General features: G+C 40.6%; 2 protein-coding genes across 6 annotated transcripts in view; one reads left to right on the forward strand and one right to left on the reverse strand.

The window, feature by feature from the left end:
• Positions 1-1263: 1263 nt before the first annotated feature.
• RCAN3 (RCAN family member 3) lies at positions 1264-24510 on the reverse strand. Of its 5 annotated transcripts, XM_044997872.1 has the most exons (7): positions 24267-24510; positions 20775-20832; positions 15359-15487; positions 14691-14935; positions 7083-7256; positions 6009-6183; positions 1264-4942 (listed from the first exon to the last, which is right to left on the reverse strand). In XM_044997872.1, exons 4-7 carry the CDS (start codon positions 14883-14885, stop codon positions 4734-4736), a joined length of 753 nt encoding a protein of 250 aa, XP_044853807.1. In that variant the 5' UTR covers positions 14886-14935; positions 15359-15487; positions 20775-20832; positions 24267-24510; the 3' UTR covers positions 1264-4733. The 5 variants fall into 5 exon arrangements, with proteins under 5 accessions (XP_044853807.1, XP_044853802.1, XP_044853805.1 ...); XM_044997867.1 differs by lacking the exon at positions 15359-15487; XM_044997870.1 differs by lacking the exons at positions 15359-15487; positions 24267-24510 and adding an exon at positions 23552-23590.
• A 30-nt stretch (positions 24511-24540) lies between these two features.
• Positions 24541-25228, forward strand: part of STPG1 (sperm tail PG-rich repeat containing 1) — a 49016-nt gene continuing 48328 nt past the window's right edge. The window contains exon 1 of the mRNA XM_044997866.1: positions 24541-24616. The gene's annotated coding sequence lies outside the window, so the exon portion shown is untranslated. The remainder of the gene's footprint in view (positions 24617-25228) is intronic.

The raw sequence follows: 25228 nt of genomic DNA on the forward strand, positions 1-25228 counted from the left end.
ACCATGTGTAAACGCTCTTTTTCGGTACTTTGTTGGCACTTTTGCCAACAAAATACTTCCAGCCCTGCGAGTGGCGTTAGCTTTGACGACAGGAGAGTTCTCCTGCCGACAAAGCTGCATTCACACTGCCACTTGCGTTGGCAAAACTTTTGTTTTTCGCAGGGGGGGCTTTTTTTAAGTACCTGCTAAAGACAAAAGTTTTGACAACTCTGCAGTGTAGACAAGCCCTTGATGATTAAGTGAAGCAAAATATGGGCTAAAGGAAAGAGCAGGTAGGTGAAATGGTAATTTCTATTGGATGGAGGGAAAACCGACAGTGTCTCAATTGTAAGCGTAAGCTGAAACGCCACAAAAAAATAAAATAAATCTAGTACCCCCAATATACAGGAGCAGGGAGTTTGTCAACCCAAAGAGTGATTGGCTCAAGCCTAGGAAGGATTATTAGCAGAGAGGGCACTAGACTCAGGAGCCCACAGTTCAATTCCTAGCTCAGCCATACATCGCTTACATTACCTACGGCAAGACACAATCTTCCCTGTGCCTCAGCTCTTGCATCTGTAAAATGTGGATAACAGTACTTCCCTACCTCATCAGGGATAACGTCCATGACTGAGTGCAAGGTGCTCAGATGCAGTGAAGAGGAGAGCCATATAAATACGAACACAGAGGACAGACTGAGACACTGTGGAACCTCATATGGATTCAAACTTCCTACCTTGTAGTTGCACGGTTTAAAAAAAATAAAATAAAATCACCATTTTAGGTGAGCTCTCTATTTGTGTAGCCTCCCACCAAAACAAATGGGAGAACAGGCCAGTAAATACTGTCCATCTACTTCTCTTACATTGCCTCTTACAAATTATATGCAGTCTGTTTTAATTCCCAAAAGAGTACTCACAAAGGGAGACCCAGTAGCTTAAGAGAAGGAGAAAGAGGCTTAATTCATTCAATGATTTACACAGGCTACAACTAATTAGTTACCATCATCTGAGCCAGGGAGAAGTGAATTATCCAAACTGGGAAACTATAAGCTCTTCTCATCTCTGCAATGAACCTTTCACATAGTGCTGAAGCACCAGCAACAAGTGTCTGTGTTTTCCAGTATTTGTTTTCGTAAATCATCTCCTAAAATGTTGATCATTCAGTAAATGGGCCAGATACTCAGCTAATGCCACAGCTCCATTGTCCTCAACTGGGCTGTGCTGATTTACACCAGCTGAGTAACTTACCTAACTGGTCTTCTCCAACCACCTGTCATTCTGTCATCTTTGCAGCTTATTTTTAGGCTAAGCAGTCAGTTTGGCTACAAACCAGAGTAGTCAATATGATTTAAATTAAGCATGTTGCCACTGGCATCATGAAGTCAGATACCTTCCTTTTTTTTTTTAGGATTAAGTGCCAAAGATGAGCAAAGCAATGTGAAAGAGCCTCCTACCACATTCCCAAAGAAGCTGCTGTTTTCCTATGAATCTGATCTGCTGAAGCATCCCACAAGTCACAAAGAGAGATAATTCAACTAAAATGCTGCAAAGGCTGATCTCTTTGTATGGGGCGCTGCAAAGTTGGGGGGCTTGATAGAGATTAGATCTTTGGGGAGGGGAGAATTTTGTAGGAGGTTTAGTTCTGTTGGCTGTTGAGGGTAATTTGCTGTTTAATTTTAATTTTTGAGATACCCAAAAGTCCTGGGCAGACGACCCTTTTACTTTCATACAAGTTCAAATAAATATATGTTTTAAAAAGAACTCTCAGTCAAAATTCACACTACTCTTATATCACTGATCAGAATAACATTCAAGGTGGGAAGAAGGGGTCAAATTAATTCCTGGTGAAACGCCACTGACTAGAATTTGGCTGTTTAGCATGCACCTCAGCTCTTTTCAAGGTAGATCTCATATATGAGACATATAGGTTACTGCAGATCCTCAGGGCCAAATGATTGACCCATATTAGCTGTATACTCAAAGCTTGATAAGATGGATTTATTGATCAAGCAAATGTCAACCAATGCCAGTGGCAGCATCTATTACATACCAGACAAGTACTTCAACAGAGACTGCTTAAGAACATCTTGGTTTGGTTGATCAAAAATATTCTTTCATCTCTTGCACCAAGGTCTTTTCCTCTCTCCAGGTATCTAAAGAATAACTTGTATTCCCTAATAGCGGTAATAGAGGTTGGACTTTTTCTATAGTGGAGGGGAAAGTATCTTGTATTCTGCTGCAAATAAAACTTGCCTGGACTAACTGAGTTTAGTAAGAAGAAAAACAAAACAACCCTCCCACTCACAACTTTCCAAGAGAATGTTCTGAACAGCTACAATAATGGCATCGGCTATTGGGATCTTCCAGTTTTAGAATAAAATGATATAGCCTCACCAAAACAACAAAAACGTGAGAACAGTTTGTTCTTATAAAACATGTTCAAAATCAACCATTTTTGCAGTGCTGAAATTAGCTCACGGCAGGCACTAGCAGTTCAAAGCCAAGCATTCAGAGTGTGGCTGTGCAAGGACAATTTTTATCTTTAATTCAAGGCAATATTTTTAAGCCACATAATTGTTGTCTTACTCCTAATTTGCTTATAAACAAACACCACAAATCAGAAGGAAGACCACCACAAACCAGAAACCCTAGGTGTTGACGATTCGTTCAACTTGCAAGCATACAGATTTGTTAGGATACCCAGCTTCCAAAAAAAGACAAATTACATATTCCATATGGGCCCAAGTTTGATACAGTTAATGGAAAACATTGAATGGCATTGTTGTTATTTTTTATTCCATGTCTTTTTTTTACACCATGGATCTTTTATGTTGGAATGCAAGTCAGACATTTCACACAAGCTACTTTCACAATAGCATTATTGACTCGATCATTTGCCTAATAAGACGGTATTCCTGGAGTTTTTCCACTTTACAACAATATTTACGAGGGGGTAAATGAACAACTAACAAAAATGTAACATTACAGAAAATCCCAAACTGATTTGTGGCATTTTAAAATGCATAAGGCCCTACTGACAATATAAGTTTGCAACTGGAGGTGGGGAACAGTGAAAAAGAGAAGATTGACTTTGAATGGCTTGATAATAAAGAGCTACATAAACGTTATGCCAATACATGCAAGACATACAAGAGGAAAGATTTTTCTTACTTTCCCCCAGCTCAAATGTATGCTATTCCTGTCTCCAAAATGAGGACCTGCCTGCAGGATCCCATTTTGCAACTTGAAGTTGATGGCAGGAAAGAATCAACAGCTGACACAATACTGAAGTCATATCTACCGCGCCTGTTTGAATTTATCACCATTAATGCACTCTCTTGCTGTCAATCAAGTAAAAATGCTTTTGAGAGTTCAATAAACACTTTATACATAATTAAAAAACAGTATCATGATTTGGGTAAAGGCCAATTTCAGAGTGATTTATGTACAGAATCAAATATGAACCTAAACAGCCTAGTTTGTTCACAAAGAATTTCTTAACTATTTTTTATAGAAAAAAATCTGTGTAGGCTAAAAAAGGTTGCTTATAAAATAGCATAAAACCATAGGAGCACGTGCCACTAAACTGAGGCATATTTCCTCCTACTAAAACACTTAACACAGAATTCACAAAACCACAAATGTATATTTCAAAAGGTGCTTCCTATTTTAGAAGTTGCAGATGTGCTATCAGCCATATAGGATGCCATGAAAAATACCATGTTTTTAAATCAGAACAGTAAATCAGGAGTGCAACCTGGATAAAAACAGAGTGGAGATTGGTTAAACCATCCTAGCAACTGATTGTCTTTAAAAAAGGAAGCAAACTGTAAAAGTTTAGGAGCAAAAGTTAAAAACTAACCCTGGACCTCTTATCCCCTAATATCACAATCATAATCTAATGATTATTCACTTTACATATAATGCAGGCCATCTCCATGACAGGGGGACATTACAGTATTGTTAGAGAGGGCTGGAGGCTTAACATTCTATAGGCAAAACCATGTTTCACTTAACATCCTGCAAGTCAGTTTTATTTTAATCAACTGTCGATGCAAACAATTATACCTATCAGTGTAACACCATCCTACAGCAGCATAATATTGTAGAGGCAAACTCCATCTGCCTCCTAAGTGGTCTGTGGTTTCCCCTCTCCCCCCCAAATTGCAGTTCTGCCAACTACAACGTATTTAATTCTGCACATGTATTTGTGCCTCATGTCAAATCATAAAGGTACCTTTAAAATAAAACGTATTTGGCATTTCTGAGAAAAGTAAATGGAACATGTTCACAAATGGGCCAATCTGTGGAGGAATTTTAGTGTACACTGTATATTACACTTCTAATTAATATATTGATTAAATATAAGCTGTTGTACCAGTACAAAAAAAAATCACATTTGACTGTTATAAAATAAACTATTTTGTAACCAATAGTATAGATGGTACTGATAAGATATTGTTTCAGCATTTGGTACATTGTGCTATACAATATCTAGAAAATGTGAACATATCTTCAGAAAAACTAACCTCCTGCTTTGCCATTATTTTAAATCTGGTGGACTTGCTGCACTTGGGGAGTTAGTTCTTAAAAATTAAAGTGCTGTTTAGAATATTGGCATCTAAGAACTTGAACATGAGAGACAACTACAAGTAAAATCTCCTGCTGCCATATATAATGCAGCAACGCAGACATCAATACATGTATTAATTTACTATCCTCATATAGATATTGTTTACAGCATCACAAGACTTAACAGTGCATGGTACCCCCTACCTCCCGTGTACAATCAAATGTTTTAGATTCATTTAGTATTGTTGGAGTAGGATCTGGGCGCCTTGTCTGCAGGATTTTCTGTTTTGGATTTTTAATTTCCTCCTCCTCCTCTGTTTCACTTTCACAAATGTGAACCACTACGCTAGGAGTAGACTCCGTTCCTGCATGAAGCTCGTATTTCTCCCCTATAGAGTACAGCACGAAGAAAAAGCAAGTTAAAAGGTTTGACAGTTAAACACAAAGTAACCAATCTGTAACAGCATCCCACAGGAAATAAAAAAAATATCACTGAACTATTTTTATTTCAAAACATGTTTCCATTATTATTCACAGTAAATGATGTACTAAAAATCTAAAGAGTCATTTAATCCCTTTTCATCTTTAGTTTAGTCCACTTTCATACTTGATTTGACTAGTGCTGCTTACATGTTTTGAAATACATTGCCACCATAGTTGGTAAATTGTGCTAATAACTAATAACACTAATAACACTTAATTGATATTTTGGAGAGAGAAATGGAAACAAATTTATGTGCAACTTCAAAGGGCTTATAGCAATATTTGTCTTAATTTGCATACAAAACTGAAGCACTATGAACTTCTACCACACCTTTCAGAGGATCTAAAAAGAGCTTTGCAATCATTAAGCCTGCCCCCATCCTCCAAAGTAAGTCGTGCTATTACTTTATGCATTTTACAAATGAAAAAATGGAGGTCTAATGAGGGTAAGGGATTTTTGACCAAAGTAACACATCAAGTCAGTAGCAAAGCACGTCACACCATGCACTGAGAAATTGGAGTTTCTGTTGTCAGGGGAAAGAAATGTCAAGGTCCCCAGAAAAGGTCAATTAAAAAGTTTGACAGTTAAATTACATGGTGGCCATATCTAAATATGGAGGTGATTGGCACCTTAGAAAACAACTAAGATAGAGAACGCCAACTAACTGAACCTTACCTTGCATTTCTCGTTCAACTAAATATGCTCTGAGATTTCAGTGGCAAAATTAAGTAAATATGTGGCTCTATCTCAAGAGCATGCAATCCAGCAGGGTGCTAAACTCTGAAGCTCTCTCAATTGACTAAGAAATTGGCAGACCAGGCATTGAACCATTTTATCCCTACAAGTAACCATGTAGGGACAACCAGGAGATCTGTGTCTATACTCCACTCCTTTTCCTAGAGAGGTGACGAAAGCTACCGAACAGACATTTCTGAAGTAGAACAGCCACAAAAGCAGGAAGACATTCTTACCTGGACCCAATTTGGAAACAGCACAGAGTAAGTCATAGTTTATTCCAGGAGTTGCATCTTCACTCTGCTTCCACCCAACAGGTGGAGATGCAGGAGGCGAGATCAGGAACTGTTTGACAGGTTCTGGGGGAAGGAGGTAGGACTTGTCTCCTACTTCACTGGGGGACACCTGGACCTGAAGAAACAAGACCACCATGATAACAGAATCACAGAAGTTAAACAAGAGGATCCAATAGAGATATCTCTTCTATCACTCTCTTGCAATGTGGGACTGTTCTTCATAACACCTTTCTAGTGTTTTATCCAGTCTAGCTTTAAAAGCTGCAAGTAATAGAACTTATACCACTTCCTTGGGAGACTATTCCACGAGGAGATTTCTCTCATGGACACGAAGTTTTTCCTAATACTAAGACTTTGTCTACACTGGAACCTGAACAACTCAACTTTTGTCCTTCAGAGGTGTGAAAAATACCCCCCCCCCCCCCCCGAATGACAAAAGTTTTGCCGGTGCGAACAGTGCTTTGTCAGCAGACAAAGCTACTACACTCATTGGGGTGGAAGTTTTTTGTTGGCAGGAGAGCTCTCTCCTGCTGACAAACAGCGGCTACACTGCGCGCCTTTTAGTGGCATGGCTGTAGCGGCACATAGCCTAAGTCTACTTTTTCCTCTCAATTTCTTCCGACTGTTTCTAGTTATTTTGTTCAATGCTGACAATGAACTTGGGATTGTATATAACACACGCTGAGCCACTAAGCCAACAAAATTTGTACATGGACCCAGTGTCTGTGGAGAGGAGATGCTGGACTGCACTTTAAGAAAAGGAGAGCGTTCAGCTTGTGGAGGAGGGGAGAGCTTTGTCACTCAAAAGTGACCCTTCCAGACAATTACAGAGCTGTATCATCTGCAGGTGGAAAGAGTCCCTAATGTGTGGATTCACCCAGAAGTGGAGAAAGGATGCATGTGTGTGTGGTTAGAGGGAACTTCAGAACTCTGTCAGGAATGAAAACCCATCAATAAGCACAGAATGGAGAGGAGATAAGAGTGCATTTAGGGCACCTATATATTGTATCATACCTGTGCAAAATACAGCTTCAGCTTTTTCCCACTGATGTCTGTCTCATGCAATTCTATCCGTGCTCTTGCTGCTGCCTCGGGGGTGCTGAAATTTATCCTTACTCTTCTAAAGCTTTTAAACAACTGGAATGTAACTTGATTATCGTAGATCGTGAAAAGTGCTTCAAATCTTTCCTAAAGGTGAAATAAAAATTATTCAGATCCACAATGAAGATTTTAATTCAGTGAAAATACATTTTCCTTTGACTTTTTCCCTCCAGTTAAGTTTCTTCAACTAAATTACTCCCTTAGAACCTGAAGATTCTCTAGTTCACTCACCCCCTTGATTTGAAAAGTTTAGCACAGACCTGCCCAGCAAGTGTATTGGACATCTCTTCTATTAGACGCTTGTAAGAGAAAGTAACCAACCTGAAACTCTAAGCCTTGTTTTACTGTCAATTCCGTCTCCATTTTTATAGTAATTTGGACTCATGCAAACAAAGGCCTTAATTCAATTCATATGGTGCCATCTAGTGACAGCTCAACATAAAGACATTTCCACTTTTAGGTGTCTTTCACCTATGGTGCTTGAAAACACCAGGGGGATAGATAATAGACAGAAAATATCATAACGCCACTATATAAATCCATGGTACACCCACACCTTGAAAACTGTGTGCAGTTCTGGTCGTCCCATCTCAAAAAAGATACATTAGAATTGGAAAAGATACATAAAAGAGCAACAAAAATGAGTAAGGGTATGGAATTAATTTCATATAAGGAGAGATTAAAAAGACTGGGACTTTTCAGCTTGGAAAAGAAACAACTAAGGGGGAGATATGATAGAAGCCTATAAAATCACGAATGGTGTGGAGAAAGTGAATTAGCAAGTGTTATTTACTTCTTCACATAACCCATGAATCAGGAGTCACCCAATGAAATGAATAGGTTGCAAGTTTACCACAACTTCACATAAAGCACAGTCAACCTGTGGAACTCATTGCCAGCTGATGTTGTGAAGGCCACAACTACAACAGGGTTAAAAAAAAATTAGATAAGTTCACGGTGAGGGAGGCAACGCAATGCTCTGGGTGTCCCTAGCTTCTTGACTGCCAGAAGCTGGGAGTGGATGACAGGGGATGGATCACTCAATGATTGCCTGTTCTGTTCACGCTCTCTGAAGCGCCTCGCATTGGCCACTGTCGGAAGACAGGATACTGGGCTAGATGGACCACTGATCTGACCCAGTATAGCCATTCATATGTTCTTATGACACTACATAAGTCAGTTCTGTCTGAATTCTTCTGCCTTCTATTATTAAAAGCAACCCCAATGATTAATTTCTTCCACTTACAGCAGAGGGGGAAAAAAAAAAAAAACCAATCTCTGTAAAGGATTTTATTAACTTCTGCATTGGACAACCTTTTCTGTAAGTGTATGTTTGCCTTTTAAAAGCTGAAATAAAATAGTTCACTGCCTAGCTGATTATACATACACTGCAGTCAATAAGTTTCACCTTTTGTTTGGGTGGACCTTCACCAAAGCATCGGGGGGTGGGGAAGGAGAGAAAGAGATAGCAGGAGGCAGGCCTGGTACCTGAAAATACTTTTAAATGTCTATATTTCAAATCTATGGCATCCCTTTAGCTTCAGTGCCCACCCCATCAGCTACATGGGAATACTGATCATTATACACCTATGTAAAGGGCTTTGAGATCTACAGATGAAAAGTGGTATGTGAAAAATATTTGTGCAATACATATACACTATTTATATGAATTGCAAAGTGGGGTTTGAATGGGGGAAAGAGGGAAGATTATGTTTTGATCCAGATATATTCTGCTTGCACAGCTTGAAAACTCCACTAGCTTTTCCAGTGAAGCTTGAAGTTTCCTTGAACTACAGGACGGCAAGTTGGGTGGGGAGTGCAGCATAGGAGAAACATGTCCATGCTGTTCCGGTTATGTAGATAGAGAGTGAAATCAGACTCCAGATCTGTCAATCCAGCACCTTTTGCAAGCACCAAATTCACTAGAAAAGTTAGAAGAATAAGATGAATGGAGAAGATAACCCCGCAAGCCCCACCAAAAGAGCTGATTTTTGGATGCACTTTCAGTATGTGCGCACACAGCACATTTTCCATTTGATTCAGTAAGTGTGTCTGCTGTGCATTCACCCCTTAAAAGAAGATATAGGGAGAACTAAATCAAGCTACTGAAATCTATGTCCAGAGGCTGACAAAGCAGAGTTTCATAAAACAGATAAAAGCCAAATAATATATCAAAGCAGCTCTGTTCTTGCAGGCATTAAGAATAAGCCTGCATAATAAGTTTTCCATTTATAGACCTAACACACAATCCTGGCCTGTTCTAAAATAATGTCTTATCTACTAAAATCAATCAGCTCAGATGAGCTTGCTAACAGGTAAATCAGTACTGCTCACAAACTACATTTAGAGAAAATTTAACCCAGTCCTAAAATATATCAGTTCAAAAGAAGGCTCCATGTGAATTTACATGCCAATGCAGATTGCATTCTGAAAGCCCACGTGACAAACACCTTACAGAATGATTTCATGTGGCAGTCAATTAGCCAAGTGTCAATAGACAGAGAGCTAGCATGTCTCCATACATTAACCTCATGTGCTCAGGTAATGCTTTTGGAGTATTTACATAGAAAGAGCAAAAGATTGGCAACAAGTGACGCTTATCAGAGACACACATGAAACAAATTATAAAGCCAATGTCTTGTGGTGCATGTTTTCAATACTCTCCACACAAAGAAGGAATGATGGGATAGTGCCAGCTCTACGGAGGAAGAACTGAAGCAGTTTGGGTAGCTTGTTTAAGAAAGTATTTCCTCTTCAGTTTTGTTTTTAACTAACGTTATAGTTTTATTAACTTTCTGAAAGGTAACAGATGCTGAAGGTACTGAAATCCTTACAAACATAGAGATGGATTTGTATGTTTTGTTGTTTTTTATTTTGAGAGAAGAGTGTGCCGAGAAGAAAATATTTAAAAGATTTTCTACTAGATACAGGAATATTTTAAAATTAGTCTTATTTAAAATACTCAAGACAGCATCTCTCTATATAAGCTTTCAACCCATTGATGACAATGTATTTCTGCTCACTGATGACTCATATAAATATATTTGGGCCACACCTGACTCATCTTCAGTAGAGGTTTAGTGCCAACATATAGGGCTGGAAGTCAGCTTTTCTGGGGACCTACACAGACCTAGCAGTAACCCATGCTCACGCTAAACTGAAGAGATTCAGGTAACACTATGTATAACATTAATGGCTGATGAACTAGGTATTTTCTGTAGCGGAAAAGAAGAAAAAATGAAAGCTCTGCAACTGAAAATAAGCCATTTGAAAAACTCAACAGCAGGCACCTTTCTCCTGCACTGCAGGAATATGATTATAGCAGGCTGACAGAGCAACAGCGATTATATAACATCCCCTCCCCTATTCAAGTGCAGATCTGTAAGCTGCTTTAAAAGTTATTTGCATATCTGATTTATGATTCCTCTCCAGTCTATCTGCACTACCCACTTCCAGTAGCTTCTGCAGTACAGATTTTATTTAACAGTTAATTGTTTAAAGTGAATATTAAAACAGAACCCCAAAAGAGTTAAACCATGGTAAGAGTAAACTAAATTAAAACAGAAAAGGATAAAAGAGGCTCTGATTTCCTCCCAGATTGGCTACCTCCTTGGTTAGCCTCTGTGCCAGGGTGCTAACAACCCTCCCATTACACACGCCCTTGTTAGGGTCAGTGCGGCACACAAGTACTAGTGTGTGGATGCCTGAGGCTACCAATTGCCAAAAATAGAAACATATTCTGTTAACCCTCCCCACCCCTCTTTGAGCCTTTAGCTCTAGTGCTCCTGGCATTAGCATCAAGGATCTCCAAGGTCGATAGCTGTGATATATTGTAATTGGAAAAGAGCAATTAAAATCGGACTGCAAAGTGGCTTAGAGATAAGAAGCAGAGGCTATCGGTAAAACAAACATGTAAAGCAGGGAGAGAGGCAAACTAGTTCACTATCGTGCTCACTCTGGTTGACCTTGTATTTAAATGGCTTTGAAAATGGCACCATTTCAGGAGTTGTTACATTTTCAGATGGTGTCAAATTAACATGCAGCGGCAGCAAATGCTATGGAATAAAGCAAATAAATCTGGAATTATATGAGTTGATCAGATTTATAGGATAAAGGTTCATGCAGCTACTGGAGATAAGATAACGAGGATTATAGTGAACAAAAAATCATCAGATTGTAGGTATTCTACGATGAAAGCCACTGGACAGTATCTGCAGGGAACAAAGTACACTGCACCAGGAGGAATAACTACAAATGACTTCACTAGAATGCAAACTGAGTTCCATAAAGAACGTAAACCAGTGTACACTAGTTAACACACTAACTCCATCTGCACGAGGGAACGGTTAAAAGACAAATACGTTCCGTCAACAAGGGACAAAGAACATACCTACAACGCAGCGAGAAAACCAAATCCTGAATCATCCTGGACGACCACAGTATCTAAAGCAGGGGCAGGCAACCTATGGCACGCGAGCCGAAGGCGGCACCCGAGCTGATTGGGGATGGGGAAGGGGTGCTGCACGTATGTTTATGAAGTGCTTTGGAACGAACAGCACTATATATATAGATTAAGGCTGGTGGAAATGTTGTTCATCAGAAGTGTTTTCCGACGGCAAACTGGGTTTACAATTAAACATTTTTCATGAAAATTGTCTTCTTACTGTAGAAAATTTTGATTTTTCAACAAAAGAAAGTGTAAAAAACAAAAAGATTTCAATTGTGGACCAAAACCAAAAATATTTCAGCTGAATACTGAAATATTTCAGTTTGGATAGGATGCCATGCTAGCTCACAGGCATTTTATTCCAGTTGCCTCATGTTCACATTCTCCTATGCGGGCCAGGCTTCCCTACCAGACAATCTCCCATTGTCACTGGACCAAAGCCCTTGAGGCACTGGCTCTCCTCACTAGAGAGGATAGTATGATGCATGATGGAAGATGTAATCTGACCAGAGAGCCTGGTTTATAGAGGAGAATGGGAGCATGAGGTACGTGAACTACAATCCCCATGAATCACCACACCAGTACAGTAGAAGCCCCTTTATCTGACCCTCCATTATCCAGCTCTCCTTATTAACCGAACAACACGTGCACACAGGTTTCAGAAGCAGATGATCTCTCCTCTGGCAGCTAGATGGTGCTGCAGCCATTCTCCAGATTATCCAAATGTTTGATTATCCAGTCTGGCCCCAGTCCCAATTAGATCGGATAAATGGAGTTCTGCTGTATTTCCAAATCAAACTACTTTGGGTTTGTGCGAAAATTACTTCAGTTTTCAATTTTCTGCTGAAAAGTTGAAATTTTCTGTGAAAAAAAAGCCTTTATCTGATTAGCTCTAACAAAGCTAACCACCAGAAATGCCAGAGCCCTTCATTGTGACTCGGATAATCAGTTACAGAACCAAACTGTATCAGCAAGAAAAGTAATAGTCTTGTGTTCCACCCCATAGTCATGGGAGCCAGGAACATCTACATTCTAATCCTGCTCTAAGATTGGCTTGCTGTGTGGTTTTTGAGCTATTCTCACCCTTTGTAACTCAGTTTCCCTATCTAAAAATGGGGATAATTACATCTATTTATATTTCAGGGGCATTATGATAATTTGTCTGGCGTTTTGGAAATATGAAGTGATATATAAGTATTAGATGTAAAAAACTCAATTATCCAAGTATCTTAGGGCACATTTTTTGGATCATGAGTGTTTTGGACAAGTCAAATTTGTTTCTATATGAATTTCTGATTTAGGCTACAACTACAGGATTGCTCTTCTCCAGGGGAGAGACGGTAGAGGGAAACTAACACTTAAAATGGCATATAATGTGTGTGGGAGGGTGGGAGGGAAGGGAAGGTGTTAGATAAAAAAATATTGTCTGTGAACCAGGTTGTTTAAAGCAATTATTTACTTTCTTCTGATGTTTCTTTCAAATAAAATACAGGTAAAATTGGTCTTCAGCCCACAGAACTTAACAATCAAGCCAGTACTTCACAGCGTGTTTGGCATAAACTTGTATGTTTTGGCAGCAATTTTAACATGCCTTACTAAATCAGAATTTGAAGCTATCTAATCCAGCCTCGCACAAAACAGTCCTGAAAATACACCTGTCCACAAACAAAATCTACTTGCCTGCTGTTTGTCATGATAGAAAAAATTATATTTTACTTTTCTGGAAAAAAATAAAATAAAAATCCAAACCTACTTAAGCGGTAGCAGGTGAGCAGAATTTTGTAAGGCTGCCCTAATCAAATATATTTATACTTAAGTGGCATTATAAATCATAGGCCTGATATTCTTTCCCTTACAGAATAAGGATTGCAGTATCAGCATTACTGTCTGCAGTCAGATAATATATTTCAAGCTGTTGCTCCAGAAATCCCTCACCTCAGGAAATGGAAGCGACAAGGATCTCTAGGGAGAGCTGTCAGTAAGGCACTCTCAGTGCTGGGGTCCTAGATTGTAAAACACCTGCTGGATGAGAATGAGCCTTAGTCTGCCCAGCTTCAGAGTCCAGTGCAAAACCTGCATTTTGGCAGAAGTTTCCTTGTAAAGACTGACAGAAAGGAGGATAAAGGAAAGGGAAGAAAAAGGAGGGAAAAGGGAAGAAAGGATGGTCAAGTTTAAGCGAAACCCTAGGATGGCAAGAGTGGAATCCAATTTGATGATCTTTATAATTGTATTTTGCATCTATGCAGTTAGCAGCCTATAAAATCTCTTTGGTAGAGTTTAAATAGCTTTATTTGTTGCGATTAATAGTTTAGGAGTGCAGTTCACTGCCACTGCCTTTAAGAGGCTTAAACTGAAGGACACCACCTAGCATCCCTGATTTGCAGAACAATGTTTCCCAGCTGATACCACACCTTCCCCCAGGCAGCATGCAGAATTTTAGACAGAACTGTAGTAGAGTTCATAGTTTTGTAAATTAAAACTGGAAGGAAGTTACAGATCAAGCCCTCCTCCATTACATTAATGGCTCACATTTCAGCCATAGTTTGCTGTATAGAACTCATGCGCTGTAGAAGATTCTTCCTGATAGCCATTAGAAGCAAAGGATAACTACACATCTGACTGAATAAAAAATAAGATAATGGCCCAGAGAAGCCCTGTTTGGATTAGAAATTTCAAACCACTTTCAAATTGTTATTTCTTATTCATTAGGTCTGACAAAGTATACTGTGAACAAATATTATTCTTTTAACAGTGATCCTTGTCCTGGAATCAAATATTTAAGTCCTCCCTGGACTATAAAATGTAAGGCAGGAAATCTGCATGCAGACGGGCTATGAAAAGTACTACAGCCATACCACCAAACTGAGATGCTAGAAAGATTTTACATTACTAGCTGTTTTATAGTAGCAGAGTCCAATTTGAATTTATTGGCAAGCAGCATTGAAACCAATTTGAACTCATTGGCAAATCTAGTTATTTTTCGCCTGCTAAAGTAATAACACTGAAAATCTGGACAAAATAGGCTCTAACTACAATTGCACCAATTTAGATCACTATACCTTATGTACTCTTACCTTTTCTTCTTGTACCTCAAACACAGCTTCTGGCACACTGCAAGCAAAGAGTGAGGTAGGCAAGTCACTTAAATCCATCATCTCTTCCAAATCATCTTCATTTTCTCCAAAGATCATTTCTTCTTCCTCTTCTTGGTCACTGCTGTAAACATCTGTCTGGCTGTCACTCCAGGACTTCATAGTGTCTCTGAGCATTGTCCACCAAAAACAACTCTTCTTTATGTGCCAGGGCTTCTAGCAGGAATCTGTTAAGAGAGAAAGCGGAGGATTACAAGTACTGAATTTACCAGTAAATCACATTTTCCTGCTACAGTTATTCTTTGAGATGAATCATTTTATGCAGAAAAGAGAAATCAGTGTGAAGGCTGCCTACAGCCTACAGTACAGAACCACTTTATCTCATTCCTATAAACCTGAGACTCAACTGTTTGAGCTGTGAAAAGGAATGTAATAAACCATCCATTCTAATAAATGTAAACAATTTTTGTCAGAGTAATAGAAAATTAAAGTATTAGGAAACTGTTTTACAAGCTTTCCTCAATGCCATAATACTTGCATTTAGATAGCAATTTTCTCTCAGAGTATGTCAAAGTATTTTATAAACAAGCTTCACCCAGCTAGCGAGAGTTGTAAAGTCTCCCCATTTTACAGATGGAAAAAACACATACGCTGTAAAGTTAAGTGTCTTGCCCAAGCTCCCTGCAACTCAGCAGCACAGCCAGGAACAAAACCCAATATTCCTGACTCCAAGCCCCTTTTTCTAACTGCTGGATCAACGGTGTCTTCAACAACAGACACTGTATGAATAGAAAAAAAATAAAATAGTCTAATCTGTATGGGTAGTCTGCACAGTGCTATACATGCAATCCCCAATAAATGTGAAATGGAAATAAAATGCAATGCAAACAAGATATCACATAGGATACTAAACCAAAGACCTTAGAATATGAACTATTTTTGCATAAGCAACTGCATTTTATATAACACGTTGTCAACTCTTGCTAAAATACAAGAGCACTTTTGTGGTAACTTCTCCTTTCTCACCACATTACTGTATTAATGTGTAATCTCTGGAAGAAGGGATATTGGTTTGGGGATGGGGAGTAAATTGCACAGAACACTGGAAAAACTGGCACCCAATATATTTGTTTAATATCTGCAGTTGTTTGTTTTGAATATTTTATTTGCTTAACTAGCTTATTCCTTCGAAGCAGTCAGCTAAAATGCCATTAACTGTAACCAGTATGTGGGAGGGGAAAAAAAAAATCAATCTATGCTCACTCATGTGTTTGTTTAAAGCAAGCATAACTGACAATAGCCAGATACCCTTAGGAAAAATTTTTTGGAAATGAGGAAAAAAAATTATTTGATATCCCCAGTTACTGATGTAGGTATTTATAAAGTGCTCGTGCACTGTAGTACTGAGGCGCCATATCCATGTGATCACCACACTTGTAAATACATTAGGACATTTTTGAAACATACATGGAAGTTGGTATTGCAGTTTACATCCAATGACCTGATGTAAACAAGACTGTTCACACACAGAAGTTACAAAGGTTTAACCAAACATGTGATGTTAACTTATTTAATTAAGCCAATGAAACTGCATGTGGATACATTTATAAACCACTTAAGAATGTTCATGCACAAAGTTGCATCAGCTCAACATCACGTCATTCAGTAAACCAATGCAATTGTGTGTGTAAATTGGACCTAACTTGACCAGCAAAAGTGAGTTTTACACATGATTTTCTGAATAAAATATTTCAAATGCATTGATTAAACACCAGGGGAAAGAGATGTCATGCCAGAATGTGCTTGTGTAACTGGTGAAGAATTAACGATTCCCTGAGGGCTAACTCATCTAAAAGTGAAGGAAAAAAAGTCAAAGATAGACTAAAAAACAAAATACTGAGTGGCTTGGAAGCTCTGAATTTTAAGAGATCCTTCCAGGCCAGCCAGTCAAGCGTATTAAGAGGGCGAGGGTTCACCAAGTCAAATTGAGCCATGAGCAAATAGCACTGAAAATGCCAGCTGAGTTATTCATAGAATGACAAGGGGACGCACCCCTTTTACAAAAGGCTTAAACCCCAGGGACTCCGCACCTCAAAATTAACAATCTATCTGACAAGTACTTTACATGTGCAAAGAAGGAAAGGGAGGGGGGTATTTGGCACAGAGAAATGGGACTTTGTAAAGGTGACATATGGGCAGACACACACTAAATATGGCTGAGTTACTGAAAGCCTTGAAAAAGGTCAAGAAACTTGAACTTGACACAGAAGAACCAAGCAAGCCAGTGAAGTCTGACGGAAGGCAAAGAGGGTAATAAAGGAAAATTAATTAATTACTGTAACATAGAGAATGCCTTCATTTTCTCTCTCAAAACCCCTCCTCCAATATCTTTAAACAGTAAAAACCATCACCACAGTTAGGTTTTCTGCCGCGCCTCTGCCTAGGAGCTGGAGATAAATGCCAGCCACTTCCAGGAACCGCCTGAGGTAAGCTCAGCCCAGAGCCCGCAACCCGAACTCCCTCCCTCCAGCCCTGAACCCTCACCCGCACCCAAACTCCCTCCTGCACCCCGCACCCCTCATCCACAGCCCCACCCCAGAGTCCCACCCTGAACCCCTCATTTATAGCCCCAACGTAGTGCCCTCACCCCCTTCCACACCCCAACCCTTTGCTCAGCCAGGTGAAAATGAGTGAGTGAGTGGAGGGGAGAGCAAGCGAGGGAAGAAGGGAGAGTGGAGGGAGAGGGGGTGCCTCAGAGAAGGGGCATGGTAGGGGCGGGGCTTCAGGAAGGGGCAGGGCAGGGGGCTGGGTAAGGCTGTTCTGCTTTCTTCATTCGGAAAGTTGGCAAGCCTAACCACCGTGGAAAGAAAGACTTCTTTACTCCAAGTGAGAAAGGCTTCTTTACTCCACAGATTATCAACATCAGAGTCCATTACAGCTCCTTCAGAATGGTTACATTCTACTGTGTCATTTAAGGAGCTCTAATATGCAGATTACTGACACTAAACAATGCAATGACTGAAAAGCAGATGGAGTATTTAAATTTTTTCTCATATAACTAAGACATAGTGAGCATGTGTTTGTGTACACTCAGCATATGGACATATTAAACTGGAAGGAGGCACATGCAAAAAGGCATAGGACTGAGCAACAGGAAACCTAGGTTCTACTACAACATATGCTAACACTCGCTGTTTGACCTTAAGGGTGAGTCTACACAGCAAAGAAAAACCAGCGACTGGCCCATGCCAGTCGACGTGGGCTCAGGGGGCTGTTTCATTGCTGTGTAGGCTCGAGAACCCTGTAGGGTGTGAGGGTCCCAGAACTCTGTACCACAGGTTCCCATTCTGTAAAATGTGGCTTTGTAAGGAAGAGGCTTTGAGATCATGCATGAAAAGTGCGATAAAAGAGCACACGTAAAAGATTGTATACAAAAGCAGTCATGGAACATGTACCATACAAGTGATTTAAAAAACTAACGACAGTTGTTTTAAATTTAAAAACAAAAGTAAATATCCTTTAAATCAATCTTTGTTTTTTGTTGTTGTTTTTAATTACAGGCTCATAAAAAAGCTTCTGAAAGTATAAAACTTCCTTTTCTGGCCAGGCTGAGAGTTTGAAAGGAGTATTGCTCTGGGGAGATTCACACTGAAACCTGAGAAGACATCACCATATAATGCAAAATGAAAGATTTTGGACAAAAATAAGAGTATTGATTCCTGAATCTTACTCCACACACACACACTCTTTCAGAAAAGCAGCATGCTACATTTACAATTTGATGCATATGCTGGGCTTGTGCAGTACAGCATTCTGTGCGCTAAAACTGTCAACACAGAACGGTCGAAAGGAAAAAGACCAGATCTGTGTGTCCTGAAGAGTCCAAGAAGAAAAACAATAAAGAAGCCTACGTGTTGGTTTGATCACATCAGTAGGATAAATCGTTGTTTATTAAAATATTCCACAAGGGTAATTCAAGCAAGCAGAAATTCATTCTGCTCTCTGGTAGATGGATATCAGTTGTTTCCTTCACAGAGGTAAGCAAAGTTGGTATTTGACTGGCTACATATTTGTAGGTCAACTGACCAGCAACTAGTGAAATATCTTGAACACACAAAACTTCCACATGCACAATGCATTTTAGGAGTAACAGGTTTAAAAATAACTATTGTCTCTCTTGCAGAAAGTCTGGATTTAAAAGAAAAGAACTGAGAGTCAGGAGGGTTTGGTGCTAATCCTGGTTAAACTCCAGATTTGTAGCGATACCTAGGGCAAGTCACTTCAAGCATTGTGCTTTAGTCTCCCTAGCTGTAAGTGGAGATTTCCTACAACACAGTGGTGTTGGGACTAATCTATTAATGTTTGTAAACTACTATGGGATCTTTGAGTGGAAGGCACTAGAGAAATGCAAAGTACTTAATAAATGTGAAAGGTAGTGTTATCTGACACAAATCCAATTACAAAGCTGTACTTGTAAAAGTTACTTCATTCCATTTAAACTTGAAGTGATTTAGCATTATTTTCTAATCACAGCAAACTTGTTCATATAAAATCAATGTTGGTAAGTTTCATTATGTCTGAAATACAAACAGGAGTGACAAATTTAAAAAACATTTATTTAGAAGTTAGTCACTGAAAAACATTATAGTGTAGGCCACAGATCAACATTAGCCACCATCATCCCACTCCTGAGACAAACTCACTCTTACTCGTTAAATTACGGTTATTCAGATTCATAGGCATAAATCCTGAACTGGAGAGAAGATGAAGTGAATGAAAAATCTCCTTGAATCAAAATCACCACCCTCACACACTTTAAATCTTTGTATTTTTTAGTCTTTACTTTAAGAGTCAGGAGCTGGTGTCAAGAGTTTAATCATCAAGCAACTCTACATTCTAACAAAGTCAGTGAAGAAAAAGCAACTGGTATGACTGGTAAATAGTAGGCATTTAAAATCAAATATAAAATAATCAATGTGTCATTCCTAGCAGTCAAGTGCGAAAAAAAAATAATCAATGTACAGAAGTTGAAGGACATGCATTCCAAAAGATACATTTAAACCAGATTGGGGAGTAAAGGGGAGGGGGGAGAACCATCTAGTCATGATTAGGCTGAATTCCAAATTCCAACACAGACAAGTTTTAAAATCCTACAAGTTGGGTTTTATAACCAGAAATAACATCTACTCCTTCACAACACTGATGTCATCAGGCGCTGCAATAATCAACTGTGACATTAACACACAACGAAGAGAAAGTGTACTGTAGCTAGGATACACAACAAATTGTTTAAAAGACAATCTACACTATGTAAACAATGCAAGTACATAGTAAAGCAAAGTATAATTGAAATACAGCTAGAATTTTAGGGTGCAGTACAAAACAACACACAGTAAAGTGGCTGAAGTATAGCATGAAGTGATTCAGCTAATATGATGCAGATGGAAGTAAAATGTAGTAGCTGAAAGAAGCTAAATGTCACAGTGACATTGCACTGTACCTAAACTGGTCTAGTGAAGTTTAACAATATCATATAATAAGTATCTTAACATGGACACAAGGACCCATCTGTAAGTGTTTTCACGTAAGACTGTCATTTAGCACCAAACAACTTAAACATGGACTAGTTCATCCTCACTCCGAGGTGAGGCAGACAATCATCATCCCTCTTCTGCAGATGGAAATAAAACACACACATGCAGAAGTTAAAATCAGTTGCCCAAGACCAGCACAGCTCAGAATCAGAGCTGAGATCAGAGCCTTGGAGTTCCTGGTTTGTAGATGTGCGCTCAGCCCACTACATTTCCCCATTTACAGCATAAACACCCTTAACGTGAGGAAAGTGCTGACTTTTGCTGAACAGATATTTAATAACTTCTTAAATTGATTAATGCTATATAGATATACATTATTACTGCAGAAAAGGGAAGCTTGTTAACTAAAGCACAGCGGGGAGACTCCCGGCTTCTCTTTCCAGCTCTGCCTCTTGCTGAATTGAGGTGATGCCTTGTTATTTAACTTCTGTTACCTGTTTCCACAGCTATAAAACAGAAGATTGCCACTTACCCACTGTTGTGAAGTACTCTAAGATCCTTGATTACAGGTACCAAAAAAGGCCGTAATCCTGTAAAGACAGGCACTCAACTTTACACACTGTGAATAGCTCCACCATCTTCAAGTGCAGCATTGTTATCAATGAACCTCAACATGTTGCGAATAGTTTGATTGCAGCAACAAAAATATAATTCACTTCACAAACCAGAAAATGGTGTAAGTTTGGCACAGTACTAAGTTATTCTGGGATGATGGTGGTAGCTTACAAATTCTAGTACCATGATGAGGATAACTAGTTTCCCTAAAACTGACAAAAAATGAATCAGGTATAAAATTATGTATCTGGTAAGTCCAGGTATAAAAGAGGATGCTTGGGTAGTTGTAAGCAGCAGAGGAGACTGCAGTTGTTCCCTTCAGCTACTGCAAACAAGGACTGTGTAAATGAGGGTTTTCTACATTAGTGCCAATTCTAGCCAAAAACTGAGTTTTAACAAATCTTTTCTGCTCATTTCATCTGGACACAAGGAAAACTCCTAGCAGCAGAGATCAGCAGTTCTGCATTATTTACATTACTATAACCTTTCTTGCAAGTGTAAAAAATAATCAGAAAGGAAACTGTCAAGTAGCTTAGATCCATAGCTTGAACTATTTTTGTTTTAACAAAATAAGACTGCATCCCCTAATTCTAGTTATTAAATAACAAACCTACACCTCTTAATTTTTATAGGATATTTATTTTTTGCAGACTTGCCAAAAATATCAGTCCCCGAACACCATAGCTGGCATTGCAGCAACCACTAAACTCTATGAAAGGCTAATCGCAAAGCCATTCAATGCTCCACTAAAATTTGAGTGGGATACCCAAATAAACTAACTGATGTACATATGGTATTTAAGAATTAATTATTACAAGCAGCGTAGAGGGAAGTCTACCTTTTAAAAGACTATATACAAATATTTTACAGCATCTTTTTAAGAGACTAGGCAAGACAGGAAAGAGGAGCACTGTGTAGTGAGTGAGTGGTCTGAGTACTACACTGGGACCATCAAAGCTCTAATGCAGGCTTTGACCCTCATTCATTGCTGTTTGCCCAAGGTCACCCAATCTCTATTTAGGTATTTTTAATGGGCTCACAAGTGTGAAGCACAAACTCTCTGCCTCAGTTTCTCTTCTATAAAAAGGAGATACAATAATCTTACTTACCTCATGGGTTAGGCACTTCATTTTTGGTTTTTAATGATTTTTTACCAGTTTCTTGGTTTTATAAAAGCTATTCTTTGGTTTTTACCAATTTTCACCCAAATGTTGGTCCACTCAAGAATGTGAAAATATTATGTTACAAAAATCCTATACATTTGGTAGATATGTTTATGTTAACAAATTAGTTTAGGTGTAAATGCAAGACGGTATATTAGAGTAAGGCAATGTAATGGAAGATATATACATGTGTGTTATGTCCGTGCTCAACTCCTAAAAATATGAAGCCAGGGCCGGAGAGCTCTGGCTCCCTGTTCCAGAAGGAAAGATGGTAGTTCAGGTTACCAAGTCACCATCTCTTCCTTCCAGAACAGGGAGCTGGGTCAGAAATACTTGTATTTTTCTCTGTTGTTGCTTTTTTCCTGTTCTTCCATCCCTCAATATTAACCCAGAAAATGAGAGAAATGCACAGTATTCAATACAGTTTGTGCGTAGTTAAGCATCCCAAACACAGTATCTTCCTTTAGCTAATGTATGTCGTTTGAATTCTCTCTCATGTTTTTAGATGCTTAAGTGATTTCATACACTAGGACTACATCGATCCTGTGAACCAAACCAGGAGCCTTAGCCACTCAATTGATCTTGACCCCTTATTGATTCCTTTATTCCAGTGAGAAGTCATATGATCTGGTTAGCACACTTAGATACCAAGGTAATAAGCACTTTTAGAAATACTGACAAGGTTTTTTTAAAAAACTTTATACAGCCTTGTGAACAATGAGGATTCTTGGAAATTCTCCCCTATTGCTCAAGCAATAGAGAGAAATAACAGGTGGTGACCATGTACCACCAGTGTTTTTAATATTTTTTCTAGACCTGCTCTGAGCACTGTTAGATGACAGAATGGAAAGAACGGCAACAACAGGTGATTTACATTAGCATCTCCTGTCTCCTACCATTACTAGTGCAATAGTCAGAAAATTTCCAAAAGTCTTTAATATTGACAAGGCTAAAACATTCATGGCACTTTACAGACAGACATATCTGCTCCCAAAGTGTATAGTCTAAGACTAATCTTGCCAACACAAACACATGTGTAACTTTACCTATGTGAGTAATCTCATTTAAGTCAATGTGTTTGCAAGATCAGCACCAAAGTTTAGAAATAACATGTTCTGTTCTAACAAACAAGAGGAAATGAAGGAATTAAGAATCAACTAAACGGTTAAGTAGGTTGTTTTGGTTCTCAGACCACAAGAGCATTTAAGACCATTTCAAAACATACAAACACAGGAAGAAACCAAACAATACACCTTAGAAAACAGCACACTGAACATGTGATGCCTAATCACTCCATGACTGTTGATAATAGGTTGTATTATATCACAATGTACTGAACTAGAGATAAATAAATGTAACCTTAAAATAAAATGCCTATTTTTATGTCTCACATCATCAATTATAGCTGCAAATAATACCAAGTTCCGGATCTTATGAAGTGCAGTGCAGAAATTGCTTTGAATATGTCGCTTTGGAGCAAGAGCTTCCACACACAAATAAACTTTGATTATTTTAGTAGTCACCCACGCACAACTGAATATTGGAGCTCAAATATTCCGTCTGCGCTGGAGACATCAGAGCAATCGGTGCCACAGGTAGGATGCAAACAGGCAGGCCATTCCCATTTGAAGGAGAGGAGCTTTGTGGAGTTAATCCACCATCACATGCCTCCAGAAGAGACCTGCAAGCTTCAGAAGTTGCAGAAGCAAGCACAGCAAGTGCTGCATCGGGGAGAGGGAGAGAGATGGGGATGGTCTCCAAACTTTGGGCAACTCCCGCTCCTGTGCAGTACCTCGCCCATCCCCCCCCGCTCCAGCTCTCCTCGGGGCCAGGCAAACGGGGGATCTGAGTGGGGGGAGCGGGCAGCCTAGGACGCTCTCCCCACTCATCGAGCCATTCCCCCCTTCACGCCCAGGCCCTGCTGCCCGCAGCAGCAGCACCGAGGGATGTGTCCCGGGGGGGGATGGACACTCAGATGGGCAAACAGCCCATCCCCGCCCTTTAAATGCAGCGGAGACCGCGCCCCCCCCCTTGCACGGGGCGGCTGCGAAACCCACCGCCGCCCCAGGGCGGCTAACTGCCCCGCGCGCGCGCGCCCGTCCGCCCCCCGGGGAAGCGGCCGCGGAGAGGCTCGAGGCGGCTCGCCGGGGGGCAGTTGTGAGGAAAGGGGGGGGGGCGGGGAGCCGGCGAGAGGCACAGAGAGAACGGGGGGGTGGGGCGGCTCGGTCTCCGCGCTGAGGACTCACCGTCCCCGCCTGGGGTTCCCGTCGGAGCCGCGCAGGGCCCGGAGCCCTCTCGGAGGAGGGCGGGCGGGCAGGACGAAAGGCGAGGGGGAAGCTGGCAGCGATGGCAGCAGCTGAGGTAGAGCCCCCCCCCAGTCCGGGCGCGCGCACCGTGGTTCTCCCCGGGGACGCGCGAGCGAGCGCGCTCCCGTCCCCGCATCGCCAAAGGCGGGGGGGAGGGAGGGAGCAAGTGTGACCCGGATGGAAAGGAGGGGATTCCTGCGCATGCGTCGACTCTTGCCTGTCCGCCGTCGCCAGATATTCGCCTGACTATGAGGAGCCACTCCCGTGGGAAGGGGTGTGTGGAATGAGAGGTAGCCCCGCCCCCTGTACCCTCTTGGGGGGCAGTGTGGGGGAGGGGCTGAGTTGAGGGGACATTTCCTGGGGGAGGGGCTGGGTTAAAGGGGGCATTTCCTTGGGGGGGGTAAAGTGGGGGGGGCAGTGTGGAGGAGGGGCTGCGTTGAGGGGACATTTCCTCGGGGGGGGGCAGTGGGGAGGGGCTGGGCATTTCCTGGGGGGGGTAATATGGGGGAGGGGCTGGGCTATAGGGGGCATTGCCTTGGGGTGTAATGTGGGGGAAGGGCTGGGTTAAGGGGGGCATTGCCTTGGGGGAGGTAAGGTTGGGGAGGGACTGGAGAGCTGGACACGTTAGAGACGGCAGAGCCCTGGCTGGACAGATGGATGAAGCTGGGACAAGCTGAACCCCTCCCTCCCTCGCTGAAGGGCTGTAGGGGTCCCCCTGTTGAGCCTGGGTCAGTGCTAAACACTGTTATCACTAAAGATGGGGAACCCTGAGCTAGCAACCCCTTAAAAATCATTCTAATGTACTCACCGCCGTGTTGTTGCAGCCTTTGGGACTCTACCGCAGTGTGTATACAGACACACAGGATTTCTAGGCCCCTATCATATTCTGTGTATGTGTAAAC

This window comes from Mauremys mutica, chromosome 23 (assembly GCF_020497125.1).
Source record: "Mauremys mutica isolate MM-2020 ecotype Southern chromosome 23, ASM2049712v1, whole genome shotgun sequence".
In the NCBI taxonomy this organism is placed as follows: Eukaryota; Metazoa; Chordata; order Testudines; family Geoemydidae; genus Mauremys; species Mauremys mutica.

Excerpts from the sequence above, each read along its gene's own strand:
- RCAN3 (XM_044997869.1), bottom strand. The coding sequence starts at position 14,885 with ATGCTCAGAGACACTATGAAGTCCTGGAGTGACAGCCAGACAGATGTT. Across the intron at positions 7,257-14,690 it reads TTGAGGTACAAGAAGAAAAG|GAAAGATTTGAAGCACTTTT; the intron begins GTAAGAGTACAT and ends TTTCACCTTTAG. Across the intron at positions 6,184-7,082 it reads TGAAGCTGTATTTTGCACAG|GTCCAGGTGTCCCCCAGTGA; the intron begins GTATGATACAAT and ends TTGTTTCTTCAG.